This window comes from Lasioglossum baleicum, chromosome 3 (assembly GCF_051020765.1).
Source record: "Lasioglossum baleicum chromosome 3, iyLasBale1, whole genome shotgun sequence".
In the NCBI taxonomy this organism is placed as follows: Eukaryota; Metazoa; Arthropoda; class Insecta; order Hymenoptera; family Halictidae; genus Lasioglossum; species Lasioglossum baleicum.
Window position 1 is genome coordinate 8,507,241 of NC_134931.1, and position 23,928 is coordinate 8,531,168.

General features: G+C 39.3%; 1 protein-coding gene across 1 annotated transcript; it reads right to left on the reverse strand.

Moving 5' to 3' along the window:
- Window positions 1-609: 609 nt before the first annotated feature.
- LOC143221884 (uncharacterized) lies at window positions 610-23,918 on the reverse strand. The gene is made up of 2 exons (XM_076447507.1): window positions 23,081-23,918; window positions 610-6,117 (listed from the first exon to the last, which is right to left on the reverse strand). Exons 1-2 carry the CDS (start codon window positions 23,507-23,509, stop codon window positions 5,791-5,793), a joined length of 756 nt encoding a protein of 251 aa, XP_076303622.1. The 5' UTR covers window positions 23,510-23,918; the 3' UTR covers window positions 610-5,790.
- Between the last annotated feature and the right edge of the window lie 10 nt (window positions 23,919-23,928).

A 23,928-nucleotide genomic window follows, 5' to 3' on the forward strand; every position in this document is an offset into this window, starting at 1 on the left:
TGCGGGATGCGCCTTCTTATTTCCTTATAAGCTGGAATCGAAGGTGGAAGTTTACACTTTATGATAGATCTATTTAGGATTACAGAAAAATTCGAGATCATGTATAAAAATTGACTTCCCTACCAGTATAGTTCGGATACCAGTTTAATCATTTTGTCACTGATAACATCACGTACACTACTGTGCAAAAGAAAGTAGCACCCGGCCATATTTAATAGAAATACTTTAAATGCAATAAATGAATCATTGTACAATACAATTTCCATAAAGATATTATTTGTCATTATATCTTATAGCTATACTGGGTGCTTCTTTCTTCTGCACAGTAGCGTATCTAAAATTTCTGGAGAAATACTTACCACTTATTTTCATAATATTGCCTTATTTGTTCTTCAAAAACAACGAATCTCACAGTCTGAAAAAATTGTTATTGATCTCGGCGTATAATTACTTGATCTTTCAGCAACTATTAAATAGGCACAAATGAGCACCTACGTACAAGGAAATAAATGTTAAGGTGCAGAAACACGAGCCACGGGACTAGCTCGTGTTGATCAAACATTGTGGAGGATCTATCACGATGGATGAGGAAGAAGAAGCAACAAGAAATAAGGACAAAAAGACGTGTTTACGTACAACGATATTTATACACAGATGTACGCGGTTAAACGCAATTTGATGAACGACGCGGCGCGTCGTCGTCAAACGTAATGCTTAAAGTTAAACGCTTACAAGTTAACATTCGACATGTGTGCGATAATCGTAACAACGTGTGTAACTTGGATCTCTCACGCAGGATGTTTATATACATTTCAAGGAACCGGTGCACAACTTTTTGCACGAAATTTCAAACTTTCGAGACCCTTCTTTTCTACAGCTTGTATTCTAATTGACAAACGTACCTGCTAAATTTCGGATATTAAAAACAAGGGAACGAAAGCTTTGAACAGTCTGTAAACGCCGATTCATATCAGACAGATATCGTGGATCTTGTAAAACAAATGAAATTTTTTATTACATTACATAATCGTAAGTATTAATTTCGTAAATTTTAATATTCTTTCTCTGGACATTACGATCCATATTTTTCACTTCTTCGCATTTTTCGTTAAAGAAATATAAAAAATAACGTTGGTTCTTCGGAATCCGCCCAATTTTAACTAACAATTGGATCAACGAAATGAAGATCTCCGTGATTATTTCTAATATTTGAAGTTTGGCAGGTGTACATACGTAGATTTTTGCAAGGTTTCGATCGTTTCTTCCGATCGCAGCATCGGCCTTGACGCACGAGGATCTAATATTTACAGAAGCGGGCACTGTTTTATACAGCAAACCTCCTCGCAACAATTATTTCGATGAGAACAAAAAAGGAAAAGTATATCAAAGAATTTACAGATCGGTTTGGAGCAGATTTTCGTTCGATCGAGGAGGCTCGATCCATCGATCCATCGATCTACACGGGTCTGCGAACGTGTCTCGTTTTCGTTCGACACTCGTTATCGTCTCTCGATACCGGTAGCTCTACATTTAAAAAAAAAACCGATGGAATTCGCTCTGAGAACGAAGAAGAACTCGCTTTATCTGCGGCTCGGTTGTTTACAAATTTGATCGTCGCAGATAACGTTGCCACGCGAGCATGATTTTCTGATGATTTACGGCCGCGAAAGCTTCGCTGAACAAAATCGTCCGGGCGGCCTATAGAATTTCGGTTACGTGAGAATTTGGGATGGAACAGCCGGTTCGCGCAAAACAACCATCTTTGTCGTATTTGAAATGGAAAACAGCGTGTGTTCGAGTTACGAAAGAGACTTACGATCGTATCGATCCTAATTATCCCGGACAATAGACGAGCCGTATATAAAACGCGGCTCCGGCGATACGAAGAAATCGTGTTTTAACCGTGGGATGGCTCCGGGTACGTAACTATGCCGAAGTTTCCAGGAATCGCGTATCGATATTCGCGTTACGTACTCGTTCGCGGGAAAACGCCGCGCGAACGAGACTTATTGATCGCGTAGAGAGGAGCGACTCGTGTACCGACTGGAAAAATTCAAACTTTTAAAGATGAATCATTGATCGCACATTTCGGGAGCATTCTCCCACAAAATTCCAATAGAAACTTCTAAAGCTTTAACAGATACAATCGATTTGATTGAAAACTTTTTACACATTCTTACAAATTCCAAATTCCTGAGAAATAAAAAATACTCTCTGCTTCCCGAGATGTGTAGTAATACGCTCTGAAAATAACAAAAAAATACGACGGTTGGTTCATCTGAAAAAATTCCTGAAAATAGTATTTCCAGCATGGCGCACGACTATGCAGTATGCAGTACTGCTATAGTAATATACGAAAAAAGTTTCGAATAAATACGGTGTTCAGTTTCTCCAAAAACAATTCGGAAATATCGCTTCGTTTTCAACATGGCGCAAGAGTCGCCCCCTGTGATTCGAATATGTATCTGGCGCACACGACCAATGCATCAAACACGTGACCGGAATACATTTGCGAACACCAGCGATCGGTGACGCAATACTAATCTGGAAAGACCGACGGAAAGATCGACGAGTCACTCGTCTTCGACGAAACGTGTTATGATAGTAATGATGAAGTAGCGACGCCGTGACGCGCTTCCGCGTGTTCGATACGTTCCACAGTGTGCTGAGCCTTTGACGTACTGTAGGCGTAGACAGTTGTTAATTGTATCGTTGCCAAAAATGCAAAAGTCTGTGTTTGACTCTCGGAATACAGCGATACGTCGAAAGATATTGATTTTAAACAATCGTTCAGTGCATAATTTCATGGCTGAACGTATAAATTGAATTATAATTACAATAGGACCTCGATTAACCGGATCTCGATTATAAAGAAATATGCGTTTAAATATGATTATATTATGAAAGGAAATAAATTTTCAGAAATAAAAAATTTATTTTGGAATATAATGTACACTTTAATTATTTCCTCGGGTGTTCATTTATCCGGGCTGTTAGCCTCTCGATCAAGCCGGTTCATCGAGGTCCTACTGTATTTAAGGAAGTGGAACTGTAACAATTTCGCTATTTGTCGAAAGTGACATGTAACAAATTTGAAAGACAAATTGAGAATAGGTACCCAGTTATTGATACAATGGTTGAAGGGTGTTAATTATTTAGCGCGTTGTTAGGACATTCTCCTCGTTAGGCTAAAACCACAGCGAGTACGTTTATGTCGAGATGTAGTTGACTACCCAGTTGACTACCAGGTTAATATTCATTAATTAGAGCCGATTAGTCAGCTGGGTCTCTGTGCGATGTCTAGACTGCAGACCACCTTGGAAAATAAAAACTGCGACAATTACTGAGAAGCACTGGAAGTTACATACACTTAACAATTAATACAGTAGAAACGATAAATCTAGAAGCTGAGAACAAATTCATTTCCACTCTGAATAATTAACCTGTAATTGTGATTTCGCGGATATTTGTTCTATTCATTTTATCCATCAATTTTTAATAAAATGATTAAAATCTTCAGTCTACTGATTGTTTTATTCTCAGCAGTACATATAATCTTCCTAACCAGTGACCCAAACTCTAAACTTGCTCGCTACGATTTTCCCCTCAGACAACCATAACCGAGGAGGAAACTAACGCGAGATGGAATGCGCTAGACCCAGAGTGAACGCGTTTCTTTTCCGAAAAAGAAAAAGAAAAAGCATAAGAAGGGGGAAGGAAATGTAACGCGACCAGTCGTCAGGTATTCGCGCGAGCCGCGAAACACGACGCAAAAGGATCACGACGACGATAATTGAACGTTGCACAACAGGTTGTCGTAATATTTAGCAATGCCGCAGCAGCGTTGAGACAGTACCCGAACATTTTCTGCGAGTCCTGCGACTGACTTCGGCTAGGAGACTAACGTGGAAACCTCGCGCTGCTCTTCCCAGTATTGTGTCGCCGTGTTCCTGCCAAGCTGTGCTCTCTTACATTCCTTCAATTACATAATTCGTTCGGATCTTGGCAAACTCGCACACTACCAGAACCACCACGGTCTCCCATTGGGAGCGGAGAAGTTGAGCGAGACGTTACAGGGGGACCGGAAGAAATCGTTTCGATCCACCATCTTCCACGCTTTCCTAGCTGTTAGACAAGATGAGGAAGTGAATAGTACTGTCAACCCTTCTGTAACGTGGCTAATTTGTATTTTATTAACCCCTCTTAGTTTAGAAGAAACTAATTGAATGTCTGTAGACGTGTAACGCGTTCACTTTTTCATATCATTTCATTCTTTTTACTAGAACTTTCTAAAAAACAGATGTGTATTCAGTGAGCGTCGAAAAAAGTGTGTTGCAAGCATTCGTGCTCAATGAGAATTGTTCAGATTTATGAACACGCTCGCTATCGGAGTTAGGCACATGTGGCGATCACGATTTTACATTTCGCGCGATGCAAATCATATATATTCTGTGCAGTTATTTCAAATAATAATGATATTTAAATGTATAGTTATTTAAAATTGTAACAATCGAATCCAACAATTTTTATTTGGTTCCAATAGCTTGCAATCGCTGTAGAAAATTTTGTGAACAAATCCACAGTCTAATGATAATTGAGAGGAGATATAGCCAAAAGAAGAGTATACATAAAAATCATATTACACAAGAAAGATTGACTCTACTTCAATGCTATACATCTCCAAAATTATGTCCCATACGAACAATGCTATCCGTTGTTCCCAATCATAGCATTTCAGCACAAGGATTTCGCTCGGTCATTCACAATTTGGGTGCGACCACATTCGGGCATTAACTGTCGGCGCGCGTCCTGAATTCGATAAGAGATAACAGAAATTAGCGATGACGCTTTGCGCGTCGCGTCGTCGCGTCGTATGGCAACGTTACACTTTCTCCCGCATCGCTCGTCGCGATCGTCCTTGGCTGTCTTACAAACCTCCGTTCTCGTAGGCTGCGAGACTCACTGGAACGAGAAACTTCCAGCGTTCGATCAACTGTGAAACGTGTTCGAGAACTTGCAGCCTGTCGCGCATAGTTCGCGCGAAAGAATTCGCGCCAGTCCTCGACTGCGATCCGTATGGATCGAGGGACACATCGAGGAGCTCGGGACATGGGGCCTGGAATTTCTGGAACGCTCAGAGTTTCGCAAACAGACACAAATGCTAGTCTCTTTGGGTCTATGACCGAGAAATGACACGTTAGGATCGAGGATTTCAAATTTACTAGAAGCTCTGAATAGCGACCCAGATGTTGTAAGTCTTGGACCTAAAACTTAGTGTTTAGGATTCAGGATCTAAGTTAGAATCTAGGATTTAGGATGCAGAGTTGTTGGAACATCAGGAGTTTCTAGCATCCAGGATATACAAGCTAGCACCTTAGAACCCAGAACACGGAAGCTAGAGCCTTGGATCGTAGAATTGTAGGAACGCTGGAAGTTTCTTACCGATATTCATTTTTTGAAGCCCAAATTTAAGACACAGGGTGTCACAAATGCTGGAGGTCTCGCAAAAATGCTCAGGGTCTAGTAATTTTAAAAACTGAGTGTCTCGAACCGAGGACCTAGACCTTCCAAGAGCCTCCCAAAGGAGCATAGAGCCTAGGATGACGATTCCATCGTACAAAATTTTATTGGTTTCGCGAAAAACCGTTTCCGAAAGCAGCTCAAGACCAGCTTGCTCCTCACAGATACTTTAAAGACAAGGGATAGTTCTTGCTACCGATATCGAGTGATCCCACAGAGCACCGCGAACCATAGCCGATAGGATTGCCGTAAAGGATAACACGCGATCCGTTATAACTTTTGGACAATGTCAAACTTGTCCTTAAATCCGATCGATTCCTTCTTCGGGTCGTACTTCTTGCGTGCCGCGAGTTGAGCTCTGAGTTCCTTGGCGCTCATCTTGAGATTGAGACCCTGTCGCGGCTCGTTGCCACCGACGCTACCGTTCCCGGTCCCGTGCACGTGACCCATTGTCGTTGAATCGTTCCTGATGCCGTTTCCATTTTCTCTTGACGGTTCGTTCTCGGTCTCGCTCCTCGTTCTCGTCGCACCTGCTGATACCGTGCTGCTCTCGCTGTGCTGCGACGTGTCGTTCGACTTCTGCACGCTTTGCACGTTCTGCAACACAAATCAACATAAACTTTAACTATTTCAATTTTTATAAGAAATAAAGTCCTATTTAATTATGGTAAGCTAGAACTTAATATTGATATTTGAACGCTTTCCATTCGGATTTGTGCAATCTAAAACGCAAGCACTGATAATAAGCTTTAATTCTTTACATTAGAATGACTAAATGACTTCGTATTCTTGGGGTCGATCGTTCAACAATCAACGTGTCTATAAACTATAAGTTATTTCAGAACGTTTATTATAGATGTTGTTAACCCTTTGCACTCCGAATTATTTTTCAATTTTGTTGCCAACAATTCCGTATTATTTTAATGTTTTACTTAAAATTTACTTCAAAGGACAGTTCCTTGACTGCTACTTATTCTGAACAATTTTGTTTATTAATTACATTATAAATGTAGCTTTCAAACTTTGTTGTAATTTACATTTGTGGAACTTATATTTATTATATAAACTTATATATTAATTAAATAAATAAAGGAAGAACCAAATAGATATAAAAACTCGTTTTATTTACATTTTTCTTTCTCTAATGTCGAGTCACACTCGACAGAGGAGTGCAAAGGGTTAACTGTAAGTTGTCTCGACTGTGACAATTATAAAATCTTACTGTATCTTGACTCGATCAAGTTCGGCGAAAGCGATAAGGGATACCGATATCAAACGTTGCAAAGATAGATTACTATGAGCAGTTTGATCACTTCAAAGATACCGGCCGATGCTCTTGATGCGCGAGATTTATGTCGCGATATCGAAAATACACGAATTTTCCTTACAACCCGAGAAACAAACAAAGATATCTACAATTCCTGTCATAGTTATCACTAAACTGCGAATTTTATGCGTTTATGACACAAATGAAAAAGTGCAATTTAAAATGCTAAAGAGATTAAAAGAAATTAAGGATATCAGTTTATCAGCTCCAGTTGATTAGAATCACAACACAAGAAAAATTCCGAAAAAGTCACCCTCTGATTCCGGAGATTTCTCAAAAAATAGGTTCCTTGTGGATGTGGATAATTAACTCTAGAATTACCGAGGCCTAAACGAGACTGACGTATGTTCCTAATATTTCAGAATATTTACTAAAGAACTATAATAAAAAATTTATCGTAACTTTACGAATTGTAAAAGGAAAAAATCTTAAATCCGCCATTTTGACGGGCTTGGTAGCTGATTTGATAAAACTCGACGTGTTACTTCTAAGTTATGACTGGAACATTGCAGGAATTCCAGTTTCGCCGACACCTAACGCAATTGCCGAAGGAAGACAGTTGTCTCTCTAGAAAGGAACACGACGCGATTGAACTATGTATGTATAAGAAACCCGCGTCACGTATCAAGGTTGATCGCGTCGCTGCGCGCTAGTTTTTTTCCGAAACATGCGCTTCAGCCGATAGAATCGATCCTGTCGAAGGCAAAGAAGAATTCTTAGACGATTCCTAGGCTCAGCGTAGTAGGCTGTCTTCGACAGCGTTGCACGTGTTTATCACTGACAACTCGGTACCGAAAAGCGCGAATATCCTCCAACATTCCCGGTACATAATGCTGATCGATCGACCTCGCGTTATTTGACCAGCGAAACAAATTTCTCGTTGCGCAACGCTGAACATTTCGCCTTAATGCCGGTGCTGATAGAAAGTAAAAGCGAGGTAGTTCGCGGACGGTACGTCGCGTTGTTCCTTGCCTGTTATGCTTCTGATAAGCGCAATCGAATTGGCGAGATATCGACCATGTGGCTCACGGTCGAATTTAACTTGTTTTTCCCTATTGCTGTTTTCCTTTTGAGGTCTAACTCGCGCGGAGTAGTCTTCAAAAGTGTGACGAGTTTACTGTCGCTGGAGTAAGCTAATCAAGGATCACAGATATTATTGTTCCGTATATAGATCTTTGTGCGAGATGAGAATCTTCTGCACCTTGCAAGGAACTGATTATTTAGGACAGTTTTATTTTTTTCCTTATCTCACTGTTAATACAGTTGGAATTTCAATGTGTGCACTACAAATGACGAATTTAACAGACATTTCAGTTTCAATATCGTGTATAGTTTTCCTTCTCGATTTAAATCTAGGAAAATTCTTATGAATCTCATTTATTTTATAACATATTTTCGGAAATGCACAAACACGTATGTCCTACCATCAGTAAAAATATGCTACATTTTAATGTAGGTATTTAAATATCTCTGTCACTTGTGATTATACGAAAAAATGTCAGAGGAGAAATTTGCACTGTTCAATAAGGTAAATATAATGGCAAAATAAAAACATTTTTTGAAAATCATATTTCGAAATTTCAAGGTCACCGTTATTTTTACTTAAAGGAGCTCATACAATTGTTCTATATTCCTATTCAGAAAAAAGACAAATCCAACGATGTGCCATGTTCCATAGTTAATGTGAATTTCACAATTTTCGAAATTTTCAATTTAAGTGGGCCACCTCATCCTTTTGTCCGAACGATCTCAAACTTCGCACAAATTTTTTCTCACCTAAAGGAACAATACTGGATAATTGCGTGCGTGCATTGTATCTCGATAAAAATTTGTCTCCAAGTATAGCTTAGGCCCACCCTAATGTACATATTGGACAGGAATAAACATCGAATTAATGTTTTTTGCGCTTTCGATAAATATTATCAACGATATTCCAAATATCATAAGTTTTCCAATATTTTTTTATTTTATTAATGAAATAAGAGAAATATAGTCTTATTTCTCATTTCTCGAGAAATTAAAAATGTTGAGATCGTGCGAGTTTTAAACAAATGGGTTTTAGCCGTGCGTTCGTATCCATAATTTTTTTTTAATTAATAGCTTCTGGTGGCCAAGTGGTTTTCGTTGTAGAGAACGTGTTCAATCGATTCCCGTCGATTCGATAGGAGAAACCGTTAACTTTACAGTCGATTAATCGGAGCGCGAGGTCTCTCAAGGGAAAAACGTTTAATATTCGATCCGAAGAAAAGGGAGAAGACGGGAGAACAGTATGAACAGGTGGAACAGCAGAGACGCAATTTAAATACCCACGACGCAGAAATAAACGCGAACGTAGCTCACGGATGAATAGTTAAACACCAATCGGTAGAAGAAACTCATAAACGACCTTGGGCCCTGATGCAATATTCCGAACGGTACCTACTTAAAAGAATTCCAACGAATAAAGCCGTGCTACAGAGGGAAAACCGGTTTCGTGCCGGCAGACCGTTTAAATCTCCTCGAAAATAATGTTAGTCGGGCTGTCCTTCTCGTACCGATATCGCCGCCGGAGTTGGAAAAACTGATTCCTTATTTTAAACCAAATCAATCAGATTCAAGCAGTCTTAGTTATCGGGAACAAAGAATAACTGACATTTACGTTGAGGCAGTTTTGAAAACGAAGGCAAAGACGTGATTCGCGTTCCAAACTTCGCGAAAACCTGAAAATTGGTACGTCTCTGAAATCTTTGAAAATTTTGTTTTCAGGACCGAATCCACTATAGATTTGCAGATCGAAGCTTCCTCTTTACAACGATGTTTTGAAACTCGAGATACGATTTTGTATGGTTGAGTTATTCAACTTTGAATGAAATGTGTATCGCCGTATTTGCGGTAATGCAAGGTGCACAACGTGCTCGAAACTTGTTTCTCAGTTTTGTTCCATAAAACGGCTAAAAGAAATCGTACCTCAAGTATCAAGATCTGGTTGTAAGGAGGAAACTTCAATCTTCAAGTCTACGGTGGATTCGGTCCTGAAAAAATGTTTATAAAGATTTTAGAGACGTTGAATGCGCAGGATTTTTAGAGAAATGCAGCATCTGCCGTGCTGTTGGTTTCGCACTGATTAGATCATGCAAACAAGTTTTCGGAGAAATTGAATGATGAACAGCGAAAGTGGATGCTTCAAGCTATAAAATGAGCCTATGTTTACTGCTGTTCGATTCTTTTTTACGAAATTATAATAATTTAAACATTAAGATCGAGCACGTTTTATTGAACGTTTCATTTGCACATATTGATTCGAAATAAACGGAGAGATTGTTGAGACGTCTTTTTTTCAAAATGTGTTGTTCAATGTTTCTTGAGCAACTCATGACATATTCGACGATCATACAACTAGGATGTTGCTCAAATACCAGCGAATCAGCTATCAGACTTTCCTCCGCATTCTCAGGAATTTGTCCCGCGTGTAATAACGCTATATCGTCGCGGGGAACGATAGTTGTACGCAAAGAAGACGGTGTTTACGCATCGGGACGATCCACGGCCTCTCTATAAAATTTCCAGAATCTGTGTCACAGCGTTGCAGCACCGTCCAACTGCAATACCCTGCGATTTGATTATTTTACAAGCGGTGTACCGACGGCACGTACGAGTTTCACCGCGAACGTACGCGTGCTGGTGCATCCTAATCTGAGAAGACATAAAATTTCAATGACAACTCGGAAAATTAATAAGTATTAAAAATCTTCCACACACTCTCTTGCAGTTCAGTGCAATGCTTTGCTATCAACTTTGAACCAATTTACGTTATAATTAGACTGCGGATCTTTATGCAAAACAAAAATTTTCTCCATTAATTATATAAGACGCAGGAGCCAACTATGTATAATTTTCTTCCTACCTTTAATAATTTTAATAAATTGGAATCAGTACACCAACATGTACTCTTCTCTATAACATACAGTAAATCCTCTATAAACGCAAAAGCTCGGGGGCATTCGTTTGCATTTATCGTAGACGGGACACTATTTTTTTTAACTTCAAAGGCCGAGCCGAACGTAGAGAAGGACAGCGCATGTAAAGAGAGACCGCGCGTGGCCGAAGCGACTCCGACTCTCCACGTCTCTTTCTTTCCCATACGCTGTCCTTCCTTGCGCCTGAAACGTTCATCCTGAATTAAACCACTAAATACAGTCGAAATTATATTATGTTTCGTCTTATTTTAATCAGAAAAATGCCACAAACTTATTGGTGAAAGTTTCATAAAAAAATAAGTAATAATAATTTACATTGTGAGGACGCACTGGCACTCCGCGTCGCATTAGTAGTGGTTCACACCGATACACTCGAGCCGAGATCAGATTACTACAGTGGAGGGGATATTTTTTCTGCGTTTATCGTTTACAGCCTTTTTGCGTTTATAGAGGATTTACTGTACTATTTTTTATATTTTACCATTTTCCCCATAAATGTATAAAATCTGCAGTCCAGTTATAATATTGTTGCGAATTTCGACGGCATCCGTATATGGCATTTCTTGGCATGGATCGTGGTGCACCACTCTGTACGAGTCCCGATTACGTTAATTTTATAGGTCTCGAGTTTCGCCTCCTCGATTGTTTATGCTCGTAAAATCAGTCGGTTAACAGGTTAATTATTCCGGGGGACCGAGATGCACCGATTCTTTTTCCCGAGAGCGGAATCCCCGTTATCCGAGTACGTATTCAGACGTGGAAGCGACTCGCTTTTTTTTGGCACGCTTTCTTCGAAAAATCGCTTCGGTAGCCCGAGACACGGAAATCGGAATAAGAGCGGATAACGGATTTTCGAGGTTGCCCGGTGCGGAATTTTACCGGATTCACCGTGTAGCATCGTTTAACCTACCGATAAGTCGAACGCGACACGGGTTGACGCTGAATGAAGCCAGCACATTAGACGTTCTCCGCCGTTCTTCAGAGACAAAACACGTTATGGCACTTTTCGGTAGGTGCCATTCACGAAGTTCCATGTCTACCGAATGGGTGCTTCAACGTAAGCCCAATTGTAATTACCAATTACAAAAATTAATTGCTAATGGTAAAAAGCAACTATTACAACAAATTGCAATTTAAAAAAAAAATTCTTTTACGCGCCATCTATTGTAGTAAACGAGTCCTTCTGAATCCTTGAAAGAACTTAAGTAATTATTCAGTTCAATTTGAAAAATTTAGTTCTATTGTAAAGTGAATGTTAAAAACTAGACTGCGGATCTTTATGCGGAATAAAAATTTCCTACCTGGATAGCAACAAACTGGGCCGAAATAAAAATGTCATTTCTTTCTTAAAATGTTTAATAGATTGAAAATAATATAACAGTAGCATTAAATTTGTCTAGTGTTTTTGCTGTTTTAGATTACACCTATTCATTTTTGTCATAAATGCATAAAATCCGCAGTCTATTAACGACATTCTGTATGAAATGCAGCCTATTCATTCATACAGCAAGCAACGTTTTTAATAATTTATTAGAGACAGATAAATCTGGCATCGTGAGAAGTGTCTTAGATATTGTGATTTTTAAAAACTGTTAAATGGCAATCACAAAATTGGGAATAAAAGTCAAGGATCGAATCAATTATGAAGCGTTTTTAATAGGTTCCATATAAAGTAGATTTAATCGTTCCTTTTCCATCAGTGGATTGGCACAATTATCTCAAGCTTGATTATTTGAGAACGTTCTAAAAGGGTCGATAAAACGATGTTCAAGATCGATGGAGTTAGCAATGAATTCTCTAGTCTCCAACGAAAATGGACAATTGGTTTTTAATGAGATAACTTACTGCGAATGACATAAATGCATAAATAATGCACAAACAGACCAATTCCACCATAAACGAACATCAGCCGATACCACTCTAAACCATTCACTTTGATTAAACATTACTCACCAGAATCATGCTAGATCGTTCACTATCAACTCCGAAAAGGCAACATTTCGTCGAGCAAACATTTTTCCCATGACTCCAGCTTCCGTATTCGAGTTAAAACACAAGGTAGACAGATTATGGCCAGCTATTAATCGACCAAACGATAATGGACCGAAAGCAATAAGGATAAAAGTCGCGGATGACGTAGTTTACTACCTGCATTCTTAAGACGCGATTAGGTTTATTGGAGAACGACATTACTCAACGTGTTTCTGAACGATCTCGGGGAAAAAAAGAATCTCGAAGGATCGTTTGTCCGTTCTGGTTTTCCCTCTCGTTTTCTTGCGGGCGTCGAGCGTATGCAGCGCGCGCGCAGTTGATAGATTGCGCAATGGAAAACGGTGGCAGGAAATTGACTATCCTGTTGTGGAGAACCGATTAATTATTTTGCCGTACGCGCGATCGACTGCACGCCACGGATATGCACAATTTTTTTTCTCTCTTTCCGTCCGACCGACCTCGGCCTCTCGCATCAATTTGCTTAATCAACGATTGGGCAATCGATCGACCTGATGCGTTCATTCTGCTGCGATCTCGATCGATGGATCTCTACTGTCCTGACAAAGTATGCTCTATAAAAGTGATCATACATCATAGGAATATTAATGAGAAAATTAATATATTCGTCTTTTATAAGGCACAGGAGGAAGAAGTTTGATAATGATCTGAGCAGTGATGAATGAAAATATGATCCTTAGGAATTTTTTCCTGAAAAGATCAATCAAGACTTTTTTAAAAACGAGTAGGTTATTTAAGAGTACGTATATTGTACACCACGTAGCCATTTTTGTTGTTGCAAAATGTTAAGCTATTACTCATTAACAACAACGTTGTTTAAAAATACATACATCGCGCAACGAGTTGTTGTAAAAGGTTAAGACATTCCCGACTAACAGCTACTTCTCTAGAACACAGTGGCCTAAGCAATGAATAAAATCGTGATCTCTAGGAATTTTTCCTAACTAAACGAATCGACTCTTTTTTACAAGTACGTCATTTAAAAGTACATCTATTATACAAATTGTAGTCATCATTTTGTTGTAAAATGTTAAATAATTCTTGAGTAACTGGGGTATTTCTTTGCAATGATGAATGGATACGCGACCTTCAGACGTTCCTGACTGAAAAAATTGATGGACTTCGTTTTAAAACGAGTATATTCTTTAAAAGTACATATATTGTACAACTTTAGTAACTATTCGGTTGTAAAACGTTAAAGGATGTCTGAGTAACAGCTACTTCCTTGAAACGCGATGATTGAAACCACTAAATACAATTCAAATTATATCGTGTTTAGTGTCATTTCAATCAGAAAAATGCTACAAATAAGTTGGTGAAAGTCCCATAAAAAAATAATTTCACACCGATGTACTCGATCCTGTATGCCCCCAGTAGAGGGGGTATGCGAACTGACTAAGATCGTGTAAACTCCGTCTGGCTTATGTTAGATCAAGACTTTTCTGTATTCTATGTATAACTTGTACTAATTGTTCCTTGCAATCCTTCTATTGTTTGGAATATTACATCTACCGATTTTTCGCTATCCACAATAATCCAATAAAAATCGACCATCAGCTACAACCAACAATTTATTTGTTATAGAACACCAACAACCAGCATTTCCACAAACCACCATCTACATTTCACATAGAAAAGAATTCTTCCAAAGTCCTAGCGATAATCACGTAACGAAAGGCATTGAGATAAAGCATTAAGATAAATATGTCGAATGAATTACCAGGCGTTAAATCGAAATACGAGGAGTGAGAAACACGCGTTGGAATAATACGGAGGTACGGGAGCTATGTGAATTACGAACGTAAATGAACAGTTTGTTGCAAGAACGTGGACACGGAATAGGCGAGCTAGAGTTAAAGAGAAGAACAAACGTGTTCTGGAAAAAAAGAAGTCCGATTGTGATAAGTGCGAGCACGTAACGAGGAACGAAAACGCATTCGCGATTCCTCGATAGGAGACCGTGTGTGCGTTTCCACCCCAATGCACACGCAATCTACGATATACATATGTACATACATATGTATATGTATACACACGTATGCATGCACGTAACTGCGATGCGATTGCCGTGCAAAAGCTCGCGAGGCATCTTCGGTCACGTAGCGCGGAACAACGCGAAAATTTACGTAACTTTACGCGGGTTCAAATCACCGGAAATCCGGCGAATCGGATCGACGGAGGCCGCCGACGACGCCGTGTCTTCCGATAAATCCACCAGATAACGCGATCGAGAGAGCTCTGGATCGTTGATCGATCGTTGGACCCTCGTGGGAACCGATTGCATCCACTAACAGCGATTTTGCGAGTCGATAACAGATTTTTCTAGGTGATTATCAATGTGTTACGTTTGCGTATGCAGAAGTCGTTTTATTCCTTTCGATTTTATTGTCGTACGAGTGGTTGAAGTTTTGACTTTCAGAATTTTTTCCGAGGCGAGCGTAATAGATGTGGGAATGATTTTTATGTGGGATTGTTCTGTAGAAACTTCTAAATATAACAGTATTTTTCATAACGAATATTTGAAAATGTTTTAACAGTGTTTCAAGAGGACTGAGACACGCCTATTTGTCGAAAAGATGTTGCACCAATTTTGTCAGTGACTTTTGGCCGAATTTGATAAAATTTCATTTTGTTTTCAGGAATGATTAGAACTGTTTTTGACTCATTGCGAGTGGTTTCGCTTTCGTTTTGATTGGAACGGTTCTAAGCTGTGGGTGGTCGAGGAAGAAATCGATCTTGCCAAATATAGGAACTAGAGCAGCCGATAAGATAAGAGTCCAATGACGCCTCACCTGTTAAATTCAGCAAACACCTGTAAGAAATGCACATCGCTGAAGAATTATTCGCAGTCGTTATTTCACCTAGTCGTGTAATTCCCTACAATCCTTTGAATTAAGGCCAGTGACGCGCCATTCTACAAAGGAGGTACTTCCGGTGATTAACGCTGTAATTGTTACATCCAAGAACGCTCCTCGGTGATACACAGTCGAACGAGAACGCAGTTTCACCTGATAACCGATCGCAAAACGTCTTTTTTATCTGGAGATGCTTCAACGAATGGGATCGGCCCTGAGTCTTCAAGATCTTTGCATCAGACGCAACTTAAAAGTCTCCTTTCAAATAATAATCATGAAGGAAATTATACGATTGTATTACTGAAGGCTATTCTTGATTCACAACTAGAATTGAAGTTTCACAAATCAAGTTTGTGTAGAAATCTTTAAATTTTGAGGAACTATCAAATAATCATCCGCACATGTTCAAATATGTATATTCTTTGAGAATGGTAGCACAATGTTTGCAAAATGGTTGCAGAATGTTTACAAAATGTTTCCGCAATGTTTGCAGAATGGTTGCAGAATATTTACAGAATCTTTTCGTTGCATTTAAGCAATTAAGAACACATATAGAGGAAGAGTAGCCTAATTTTAGCAATCGGCTCAGATGTAACTACCATGTATCTACTCGTATCATCGGAGAGAAAAATTCTTCCAGTGTTATTAACTGTATTAATTAGCTATGAATTTTGCTCTGGACTTAATTCAGCCACGTACCATACAGACAAAGAAGTTGCAGTTTCACGAGTGGCATCAATTGCTTAAAAATTGAAAGTTACATTTTGATCGAACGACGAGTTAATTCGTGTATCAATGTTTCCAGTGGTTTTTATCTCGCATCAATTTTACGATCCTTCCCCCATCTTTCGCCATGTTCGTTGAAATACTTGATGCGCGCGCGCGATAAATATCTCATTATAATTAATGAATAAACGATCCCCCGTGTGTCGCCGTCGTTAAACAGTCTCGACGAGCGTTCAATTTATGGTACCGTTAAACATTTAATGTTTTCTTTTCGCATAAGTCGCGCCGGCGCGGCGTGCTTATAAAATGTTCCGAAAGTCGCGGTTTCCTCGGGTTGAATTTCGTAGAAAGACCGAAAACGACTTATCGCGTCAACTTTGTACGTGTTTTAACGTTCGCGACGGAATGAGTCATCCTTCGAACCACGCTAATCTCACCGCAACACCGAAACAGGAAAATTGTCTTTTCTAATTAGTCTAATAACCTTGGGGGATCAGGCACGTCGTTCCAAGAACATCCGAAGAATATTCTGCTAGAGACAACATACATTTTTCTATCTAAGCCATTCGGTTTAACACTAGGTTTACGGGACGTGCTCTCAAAGTTTTATTAGGAATTAGGAATTTTATTCAACAAATTTATTTCTTTGTGTATATACTATTAACACTAAATCTACCATCGCTGGTTAAATACCGGTTCCACGTTTGTTATTTTTACAATTATCAAAATTATATAGATGCTTCTACGGAAAATTGTTCAACAAATACCTTTGTCCAAGCACACACTGCAAACCTAATGTTGAGTAACCACAAAAATTGATTTTCAAATCTTTGAAATTTTTGTGGAACATTCTGGACTATGTATAGATTAAGCAATTCATTTTTAAGCGTTACTGGGGATCCAATAGCTCGTATGAGTGATGCATGGTTAATAATTCTAACTATAATTGTTTCACAAGATTTTATGGACAGTAGTTTAGCAGATTCCAAATGCTTGGAAATTCATAGAATTTTAGTAGGATAAAATGCTACTGCAAATATCGTGTACAGGAGCCTAACGCCTCTCATGGCAACGTTCGAGGTCGCCAGAACCGTGATTCCCCTTGATCCGTGACGCGATCGAACGTATAACATGCGAACGCTCGATAAGAGATCGAATTTCGATCTGCGTCGTTGTATGCAGACGTTAGTAAGAATGCAGCAAAAATATTCCAATAAAACGCGGCCAATGTTTTACACATTACAATTATTTGTTCATACACAAACGCAACGTTTTCTTCGTTTTAAACGACGTAAGTACTCGCGCTATCTTAACAATATGCGCTATTAGTCGGCCTCTTCCATCGTTTCCGCGAATCGATATGCAAAATAAAAATTTCCTGCATTAATTGTACAATTTTGTTTAGAAACTCCTTTAACAATTTGGTTGACAAATGACAAGCTTATTGTATAATAGATTTTTATGTTTTCGGATGGTCACAGATTAATTTATATTTCAAGTATAGAAATATGTATGTATGCATTAAAATCATAAAGTGCAGTAAAACTTTCGTTATTGGTGTAAGTGTTAATAACTTTCACAACTTGGAAGTTTCAGTCGTTTTTGCGGATCTATATGCAAAATAAAAAGTGTCTGCATGAATTAAAAGCAACAGCAGTCGCCTAGAAATTTCTTCGTAGAAACTACCTGATTATTTTCTCAACTTGGAAACGATGCATCTGCATTCGAAACTTCTATGGATCTCCAACTCGGTTTTAAGACTGTTCATTTCAGAAATGCATAAAATCCGCAGTCTACTTGTTAGCGCACCCAATAATTAGTGGAGTGTGTATATTCAAAAGTTAAGAAAGCACCAGTTTCTCAGAGTAAATGTACCGAACATAAGGGAAACTTAATGGAGCCTGATTGCTGGTATCTCCCAATCGAAAATGCTATTTTCTCGCATCTGATTTCTTCGCCGGTTCTTTCGAAACCTGCTGTAAATACGAGTTCCGTCCGATGCTGAATTTATCGTGATCATTGTTCTTCTTACAATTGGAGAAAAGATGAAAGTTCCTGCTTGAGCAATCAGGGAAGCTGCGATAATGGTATCAGTCTGCGCAAGTTATCGGTGACTCGCCGGAATGAGGCACCAGATATAATTATCGTTACAGTTTTTATGGAGCAAAAAGTTCCACTGTCTGCTCCAAAAGTATCCGCACTTTTCTACAAAGTTGAACGCAAACGCAGTCTCGAGAAATCTGCACGGTGTAACTCATTCAAACCACCGATTTTTAACAATTCGATTCGTACAATAATAATCAAGTCCAGCCACATAAAACGCAAGTAATTTTTACATGCATTATACATGTATTTCAAGAGCGAGGCTACTCTTTGAAAAAAAAAACGATTTTTCATGAAAGAGGAATTGCAGGAAGTTGTAAAAAGCCTGATTGCTATTTTGAGACCACCGGAGCGACATTCATTGGCGTTTAGTCGGAGACCGATTGCGATCGCTCGTAAAATGGTCGTTGTTTCTGCGAGTTGACGCGTGCTTATGCGAATTCGTTTCCGACAGAATTCGCTCGGCTTCGGACCGAACAGGATCCTCTGGTTTGAGATAGCATTCTCACGGCTGTCGGCGGTTCATGTTTCGCGCGAGTCATCGAACAAGAACCGTCGCTCGACAAATGAGCTTTCTCGAGGGGGGCTAACGAACATTTTTTCTTCGTTTTTGCGGCGCTATTCGAATGCCGCGTGTCACGCAATTCCACGGAGCCTTCTCGCCGGAACGAACCAGAAGAAACCTCTGAACTCTTCGTTTCTACATATTTGTACGGCTAACCCCTTCTGCCGATTCAATTTTCCTCGAACTACCTTTTTCCGAACCATGCTCTGATTAACTTTCGGAGTCTTTTAGCTTTTTGCGAAGCTGCTTTGATTATAAAACTGTAAAATTTCTATCCGTAACGTTTTAATCCTATTCATATAGTGAATGACCAAGAGGAAGTGAAATTAAATCCACTTCCTCATGCTGCACTTGAATTTTTAACAATTATATATTTGAATAACGTCCATAGTGTATGAGCAAGAGAAAGTGAGATTGAAAGTATTCCCCCGTGCTACATTAGGACTTTTAACAATTTAAATTGATTTATTAACGTTTCGTATATTCAAGGAAGTTAATAGTTGCATAAAATATTTTGGGATAATGCTCTACACTTTACGTGAACAAATTCTATTTTATTCACAAGTCTACAGTTTATGCTGGGTCAAATATGACCCGCTCATTTATGACAAAAATGAATAGATCTAATGGAAGAGAATAAAAGCATTTCAAGAAATTAAAAAACACTGTTGCATTGTTGTCAACTGTATACAATTATCAAGAAAGAGATCTATGTACATCTACTTAGTTTCGGTACCTTGAAATATATATTAATAAATATCCACGTAGCTCCTGTATCTTGCAATTAATGCGCAGTCTTGTATTTTACATGAAGTTTCTATTATCGTGATTATTCACTTGTAATTTCAAGTACACTTAGTCTATATGATACGTTTTTCATAATCTAACGCTTATATTTGGATCGAACAAACCCAACACCGTGTATGAATACAGTACAGTAAAACTCAACTAAAATTGAATTCTGATAAGAACTTAACAGAAAAATTAAATATCTAAACTGATATAAACTAATCTAAAATGAAAGAATTGTACCGTAAAAATGAGGCGAATTTTTCCTGGTTCCTCAATGTTGCCATTTAAGTGCATAAAAGGCGCGATACCATTTTCATCAAGACAGCGAGTCAACAAATGATTCCTTTCCATTTCTATCGCGGCGCAGCTTTTTATGGAAATGCGGCGCGACCCACATAGCATTAAACTCGGCTGGCAAACCATAAATTCACGCGGTTAATTGAAAACAGGGGACAATGGTGTACGCAAAGAGACATTCTTCTTACCGTATGGTGCTTTGACCTCGTTTTTTTGCAATTCACCAGCTCGTTTCGTTGTTGGGCTGGCAACCCGCATAAACACAAATGTTCGAAGGCAAGATCGCAGGGTCGATTGCAAACACTTTACACGCTTATCGCTAAATACATAAAAACCGTGTGAGGCTACTTTTCCCCGGCGATCGTTTACGACGTTACAAGGATACGGCGAATCATGCTCGCGAAAATTACGCGCGAAATGCATTTACGCAATCCGAGTCCACCTTGTTACGCTCCGGGCACAATACGCATCAACAATTGCTTTCTTATTGCGGATCGTGCACGCGCCGAGTTTTATGCCGGTTTACAGCTTATTGATGAGCTCGTAGTACATACTAGTTATTTGCACTCTACATGGAAAAGTAGTACTTTTATTTGCTTTGTTGCATTAATATGATGCTATACGAAGCGTGTTAGGTTGTTTATTGTTGCATACTAGGCGACAAAACAAAACAACCTATATTTTTAAATATGTACAATGGGTCAAAAAAGTATATATACATCTACTCTTTGAAAGTTTAAGGATTTTTCAATAATTCCTTCAACAACAATAGTAATTTCAATCGTAAACCGACAACCCTCTGTTACGTAATCTAATACTTTTGCTTGGGATAAAATATGATTTTTAAACTACCTTTTGGTACAGCACAATTATTGAAAATCCTGTTAACACTTTATCTACCGGAAGCCTATTAATAGGATTTTCAATAATTGTGCTGTACCCAAAGAAAGCATAGAAATTTTCTTTTACATTGCAATCTTAAATGAAACTATTAGATGACGTTATTGAGGGTGACTTGTTAGTTCACAATGAAAATTGCTGTTGCTATTGAAGGTTCCATTGAAAAGTGTTTAGCCAGGTGCCGTAGATTTTTCAAAATTATGAATAATCACCGGTCGGTAATGTGTTAATAGACTTCCAGTAGAAAAAGTGTTTATACCTTTTCGTTTCTGTACATAATAACGCACCAAAGGGTGTTTTTATTTACATCAATGTGTTTCTTCTTTGCCGGAAGTTGTATCCAAAAAAACTGGTCATGCAAATACATTTTTGACGCACGATATAACCGCAAGTACATACATAAATCCAAGGTAGTAAGTTGTTAATTAAAAAGAAATCTCATCGTGTCGAAGTAATCGGCTATCAACGCGGTCTGACTCACGATCTAAAGATACCGTGTAAGAGAAAACAATACACGTCTACAAGTTCGTAGTTTTATATCGTAGTAAAAACGAGTTATGGATTAAAGCTATTCGAATTCGAATACGTGCTACACCGTGGTCGGAAATATTTGAAATGGATGGTGTATAAATACGATGTTGATAATGGTTACCATGTTTACAAGATAAGACGCTATCGAAGTACCTATTTAGTAAATATGTAATCCTGGCAGCACGTACGTCAATCAAAACTAATTCCGGACTACTTAATCGCGGTTAATTCATGTTTAATTAACATGATTAAAAGGTGAACGTAATCTCCTGAAATTTGCCATTCAATTTCTGCCATTCAAACAAATTCGTTGTGTTGCAATTATACGTTACAATTTGGCACGTCCGATGATAGCTACCTGCGTTCAAGACGAATTGATTGGATAGCTTGTTCGTGATATGGTTTATTAATTAATAACAACTCGTACAAGGTTGAATAAAATGGCTTTTAAAAATGTGTGCTGATGCTTCAAACATGTATAAATAGACGTGCAAAATTTCAATGTATCAGGTTCGACGTTTTTGTTGAAATTAATTTCTAAATATTGAGAATACCCCCATAACCCCTTGCGGTGCAAAGTGTTCCCCTTCTTTTATTCCCGAAATAAAATTTAACTATATTCACACACAGGTAACCATGCTAACTTATTCAGCTTAGTTAAGAAATACTAAAATCGCAAGAGCTCTACATAGTTGCTATTCATCGCTCTCTAAGTGAATCGATCAGCGAGGCAACAGGTGGACTACGTTCAGCAACTCGATCGATTGCACTCCGCACAACAAAACAACCAAAATAAAAATCATGATTCCACACTCCACTAATATCTAGCTAACTAAACCAATACATTATCTCACTAATTATTTATGAAATACATCATCCGAATCAACCCTAAGAATAGTAGTAATCGCGATCGATCGCTCGCAGCGATTAGTCAACTCAAGTCGCGAATCAAATCAACAGGTGGACCACGATCTCGATCATTTACAGTTCGAAGCTTCAACTCGGTCGATTGAAATCCAAACAACGAAACAACCCCAAGAAAAATCCTTATTCAACTAACATGTAGCCAACTAAACTAATGAATGATCTCAATGATTATTTATCTGTGAGATTTTGATCTTATAACACTAAAATATTTTAATACAGTGTAGACCACAATAACATAATGACTATGTTGAATAGTAACTACGCCGGTAAACCTATTAAATCGAGAGAGCGTTACGCATTACCAATACATATGACACACACAGTGCCGTCAATATATAAAAATTAATTTCTCCAACATTATGAAATAGTTAATCTTAATGAAGTCTAATTGTAAGCAATAGCAATAACTCTATTTAGTCGTGATAGATCGCACTCAACGATCGGTCTTCGACTGGAATCGCGAATCGAAACAGGCGGGCCACGGCTGTGGACCATTCAAAGATCGAGATCTGAATTACCGTAATCGCTTTCAATTATTTTGATCGATGATATCGCACATATACATACATACCTCGTCGGTGGAAGCACTGCTGCCGTTGAGTTCATCCTCCTGCTCGACACTGTTGGGATTCTTCTCGGGGGTCTTGATCACCTTGACGTTCGCCATGGTGCCCTTGATAACGATGTTGTTGGCCCTGAAATATTCGTCGGCCTCCTGGTCAACGACTAGGAGCTTGGTCTCGGTGGGGAACGCCCTGACGCGCTCGACCACCTGTTTGTGGGTCTCGTTTGCGATGTTGATCTCATTAACCTCGACGATCCGATCGCCCTGTCGCAGGCCAGCGGCCTGGCTTGGCGAGCCGTCGTCCACCTTGCCGACGAACTGACCGTTCTTCCCTTTCTCCGCGTGTAGATTGAACCCGTAACCGTCGAAGTCCTCCCATTTCAAGATATGGCAGAGACGAGCGCAAGGCGCCTTGTCACCCTTCAGGGAGGACATGCCTGCGGTGCGTGTTCGTGTTGGACCCTCGTGGCCGATGTCAAGCCGCCCCGAATCGAAATTGACGGAACGAAACTGAACGGAACCCTGACTGAAGCAGACAGAGAGTTTCGGGTCCAAAACGCGAGAGAACCAGCAGGAAAAAAAGCGAGGGAACGAACGAGATATAACACACTGGGCCCAGAAAGCTGTAGCACGCACGTTGTATCCCGTCCTGTTGCGTGTTCTATTCGTGGCACTGTTTTTTTAGCGATTGATGAACAAAACGCGACCTGACGCGGCTCGTCAGTCCTCGTGCGACGGCCTGGCTCTGACTAGACGACTCTCCTGCTCGCCGATTCTCGTCTTCACCTGCCACGAGGCGATTATTCGAACCGACTGGCGGCACGCAGCGTCGGCAATCGTTGCCACACAACGGG